General features: G+C 43.2%; 1 gene segment (V, D, J or C); it reads left to right on the top strand.

The window, feature by feature from the left end:
- Window positions 1–3,422, top strand: LOC115480331. The segment is given in 2 exon segments: window positions 1–157; window positions 2,248–3,422. Coding segments are annotated over 2 exon segments (378 nt in total).
- Window positions 3,423–5,221: the final 1,799 nt, after the last annotated feature.

Here is a 5,221-nt window from a genome sequence, read left to right as displayed (position 1 = left end):
TTTAGGGCTCTGCAGGGTTCAAGCGAGGGCAGTCTGCAAGCCTGGGTCCAGAGGTACAAGGCTTGCTCTCATTCCCTGCAATAATCTTTCTCCTCCCATCCCAGCAGGATGGGGCCTTCTGTTCTGGCTCTCTTCTTTCTTGGAGAGCTCCTGACAGGTCAGTGAGTACATGCAGCTGTATTTTATTGCTTAATCCCATTCCAAGTTTTAAGAATTACATTGCAATGTATTCTGGGAGCCATACTTCTGCTTTTCATAGTATTGGAATGATAGTTAAGAGGGCGATGTCCCTGGACTTTCTGGAGGAGAGGGACGTGGTTAGGAGGGTAATGCTCCTGGAGTCTCTGGAGGTGAGGGACATGTATAGAAGGGTGATGCCTCTGGAGTCTCTGGAGCTGAGGGCATGGTTATGAGGGTGATGTATGGAAGTGGTTAGGAGGATGATGTCCCTGGAGTCTCTGCAGGTGGGAGAAGTGATTAGGAAGGTGATACCCCTGGAGTCTGTGGAGGTGAGGGATGTGGTTAGGAGAATGGAGTCTCTTGTGGTGAGAGACATGGTTAGGAGAGTGATGTCCCTGGAGTCTCTGGTGGTGAGGGAAGTGGTTAGGATAGTAATGCCCTGGAGTCTCTGGAGATGAGGAATGTGGTTAGGAGGGTGATATGACGTCAGACGCTCTCCGTGGAGTGAAGAAGGGTTCCAGAGGCGATCCCACCCGGGGGATTTATGATGCCTGTAAATTGGTTTAAAGGATTAGCATTTTTCCCTTTCTGATGAAGACTTTTGAAATTCGGCCAGAGTTAAAGGGAGCAGTTATTGTGATGGCAAGATTGGAATGGATGAATGATATGTGATTTTAATGAAGCACAAGCACGAGCACAATATACCCCAAGGGAAGTGAAATAACTGTGTGAATATATGTGTATATCGCATTGTGGGTTGGTTTATGTAAGATATGTGGGGGAAGTGAGATCAGGGTGTCATGAATTAACATATACCTCCTTTAGGTTCAAACAAATGTTGTATTGTATGTTCTATTATCTATTATCCATGTATCAGATGGTAATATGGAATGCACCATAATTTATGGGCGGAGGTTTGAGCTCAAGTCTAATAGTATTTAATGTAAGTAGTTTATGACCTATACATATTTATTATAGATATATGCATACACCGGTGATAAAGATCTACTTGGGCTCAGCTGTATGTACATACACAAATATTAGGAGGTGGAACATCGTATGTGCAATGATGGTTCCATTGTGACACCACCACATATTCCTCTTGGGGATATAATGGGTGTAAACGGTATGGTCTGAGCACATTTAAAACACTTTATAACACTTTATAGTATTTTTTAAAGTGCATATATAAAAAAAGATAATTTATTTTGAACCCAAGTTTATTATAGTGAGAGTAGGAGGGTGATGTGTCTGAATTCTCGGAGGTGAGAGATGTGGCTAGGAGAATAATGCCCCTGGAGTCTCTGGAGGTTAGGGAAATGGTTAGGAGGATAATGCCATTGGAGTTTCTGGAGGTGAGTGCTATGGATAGGAGGGTGATTCCCCCTGGAGTCTTTGGAGGTGTAGGATGTGGTTGGAGAGCAATGACCCTGGAGTCTCTGGAAGTGAGAGAGATGGCTAAGAGGGTGATGCACCTGGAGTCTCTTGAGGTTAGGAACATGGTTCAGAAGATAATGTCCTTGGAGTTTCTGGAGGTGAGGGATGTGGTTAGAAGCATGATGTCTCTGGCATCTCTGGCGGTGAGGAAGGTGGTTAGGAGATGGTTTTATTGGAGTTTCCTGAGGTGAGTGACATGGTTTGGAGTATGTTACCATTGAATCCTCTGGAAGTGAGTGATTTTGTTAGGAAGCTATTCTGATCCCTGGAGGTGAGTGTCACTGATTAGGAGAGGGATGCCATGTAAGTGTTGTGGTTAGGAAGGTGATACATTGGAATCTATGGAGATGAGTAACTGCCCTTCTGTGAATGAGATTTCTTCATGAAGAGGAGTTGACAGTTACACCTTACACACATCATTGCCCCTTAAATACAGAATGGACCTCCCTCTAGAAGTACTGGCCATTCATTTGTACAGGCTTATCATTGAAAAGGTTAACTAATGGGGCTTGGAGGTGGTAATTTCACCAGCTGAGAAACCTCTAGTGAGGGAGTGAAGAAATTTCCTGAGCTCCCTAGGTAACGGTGGCACTGATTCTAGATATGTTCACACATGTCCCTTTCTTCCAGGCTCCTGTTCACAGCCTGTGCTGATCCAGCCAGCCGTGGAGCACGTGTCTCCAGGACAGACTGTCCAGCTGTTCTGCAAGATGGAGATTGGATACAGAATCACTGAGCACTATGTATCCTGGTACCAACAGAGACCAGGCAGTGCACCGCGATACCTGCTGACTCATTACTCAGATTCAACAAAACACCAGGGCTCTGGAGTCTCCAGTCGCTTTTCTGCTACCAAAGACACTTGCAGTAATGCCTGTATTTTAACTATTGCAAACATTCGGGCTGAAGATGCTGCAGATTATTACTGTGCTGTGGATTATACTATCTACTATTTATAGAAAAGAGGAACAAAGATAACCTCAGGGGAGGTTAACCACCAGCTCTGAGGTCAGTTTTCTGTGGAGAAGAGCTTGAAAGACTGTCTTTGAACTCTCCATTCTTGAGTCACCCCAACAAACTTCTTTATGGAGGAAGCAATGCAAATCAGGCTCCTTGGAGTTATAATGACAGGCATCAAACATCTGCAACATTTGACAAGGAGCTGTGAATGTGGTAACGTTTAGGACTAGTTGTTTCTAGTAGGTCTCTATAATGAAAACAATGCTCATATTTCTTAAATCATGATTTTTAGGGATGTCTTAAATTAGAAAGTAACCTCACTCATACCTGTGGTTGCTGACCTCACACAACATGAAGGAGCCTCATTCATTTCTCCCATCACTGGCTCAGACACTAGGATAGGCTTTCACTCAGTCCTCTCAACATTGACCTCACACACTGTGAAAGATCCTTAGTCATTCCTCCCCTCACTGACCTCACACATTGCAACTGGATCTCAGTCATTCCTCCCTTCACTGACCTCTCACATTGTGATAGAGTTTCAGTTATTCCTCCCCTCACTGACCAGACCACACGCTGTGAAGGATCCTTAGTCATTCCTCCCCTCACCGACCTCACACATTGCGATTGAGTCTCAGTCATTCCTCCCCTCACTGACTTCACACACTTTGAAGGATCCTTAGTCATTCCTCCCCTCACCGACCTCACACATTGCGATTGAGTCTCAGTCATTCCTCCCCTCACTGACTTCACACACTTTGAAGGATCCTTAGTCATTCCTCCCCTCACCGACCTCACACATTGCGATTGAGTCTCAGTCATTCCTCCCCTCACCGACCTCACACATTGCGATTGAGTCTCAGTCATTCCTCCCCTCACTGACTTCACACACTTTGAAGGATCCTTAGTCATTCCTCCTCTTACTGACCTCACATATTACGATTGAGCATCAGTCATTCCTCTCCTCACTGACCTCACGCATTATGAAGGATCCTCAGTCATTCCTCCTCTGATTGACCTCACATGCTGTAATGAAGTTTCATTTATTAAAATGAGAGTTGTTTTGCTGTTTATTCTCAAAATTTGTTCAATTTCATCGCTTAACTTTGAGAGTTTCACTTTATTTTTGTAGCAGTTATTAAGTTAGAGAAATCGCCTATTATTTTTTTTATAAATAAATAAATTTTTATGCAACCAAGAATTTGAGTCCTGTGCTCTCAGTGTAAACATAAGTAGAGGAGTGTGGTAGCTGTGTTAGTCCACTCTTAAGGTTATCAATAGAAATCAAACAAAATAAAACATGGAAAAGAAAATAAGATGATACCTTTTTTATACAGCCTGATGTCCAATACTGCACCTGTGCTGAAATGTATTGTTATGTCCAATAAAAAAGGTATCATCTTATTTTCTTTTCCATGTTTTATTTTGTTTGATTTCTATTGATAAGTGTAAACATATAAACTAATTTAGGGAGTAGGGAGAGTGGGAGTGTTCCAGGGCATATGGAGGTGCATTGTCCTGGCACAGGAACAAGCTGGCTTCAAGCTCTCTTCCATCCTTTTCCACTTTTACGTGTCCCTTTTCTGACTGTCCCTTATTATACTCTGGCATTACTGCTCTGCATAACTGAGGCATAGCTGTGAGCACCCTACAGTTTTGGGGTGTGAGTAGGTTTCCCTTTGGCACTAGAGCAAGATTGTCCAACCTCGGTCCTCAAGGGCCACAATCTAGTTGGGTTTTCAGGATTTCCCCAAAGACTATATATGAGATCTATTAGCTCGCACTGCCTCCATTGTATGCAAATAGATCTTATGCATATTCATTGGTGAAATCCTGAAAACCCGACTTGGCGAGGGCCGAAGTTGGACACCCCTGTACTAGACGTGTCATGTGCAGGTGTTCGCCTTCAGTACAACTCTATCCCCACTCATCTGCCCCTTGGTTAAGAGCTTTTTCCTCCTCTATCCTTAAACCAGTGGTTCCCAGAGATTTCCATGCAAATTTATCTCATGAATATTCATAGGCTTTAGATTGAACATTTCAGAACTATTGCTCGCACACAAGTGCTCAGTGGATAAAACAGAGTATGTAGTGACAACAGTATTGTCAGCATTGTCAGCACACAGGCTGGATTTCAATCGGTGGCATACAGTTTGAATTGCTCATACTGTGTATTTTTTGTTAGAGTGTAGTGTGGTGCATGGTATGAATGATTGAAGCAGTGAAGACAAGGGAGTTTTTACAGATTTGTATCTTTGTGATGGTGTAATAAACAAATAAAGAATTGTTAAATATTCAAAATAATCAGAGTTACTGGGGAAAGTCAATGAATATTCATTGTGGATATACTGGAAACCTGACTGGCTGGGGTGCCTCCAGGACCAGGTTTGGGAACCTCTGGAATAACCTCTTTGTCTCTTTTAGCAGGGCGAGCTCCCTCTTATTTTTCAAAGTTCACTTTTTCCTCACTGTCTTCTATTTTTCTTCTTAAGTCTCCTAAATTTTGAACATAGTCTTCACATTGCTGATCTTGGGCACAGCCTGATGTCCAACACTGCACCTGTGCTGATTGTTAGAGGAAATGAACTTGTGTGGCCTGGCACTGTTCTTCCCTTGCTTTTAGGCTGCTGACTCAGGTTTAGCG

Source organism: Microcaecilia unicolor, chromosome 11, assembly GCF_901765095.1.
Source record: "Microcaecilia unicolor chromosome 11, aMicUni1.1, whole genome shotgun sequence".
NCBI classification, from domain to species: domain Eukaryota; kingdom Metazoa; phylum Chordata; class Amphibia; order Gymnophiona; family Siphonopidae; genus Microcaecilia; species Microcaecilia unicolor.
This window is presented reverse-complemented; position numbering and strand designations above follow the sequence as displayed.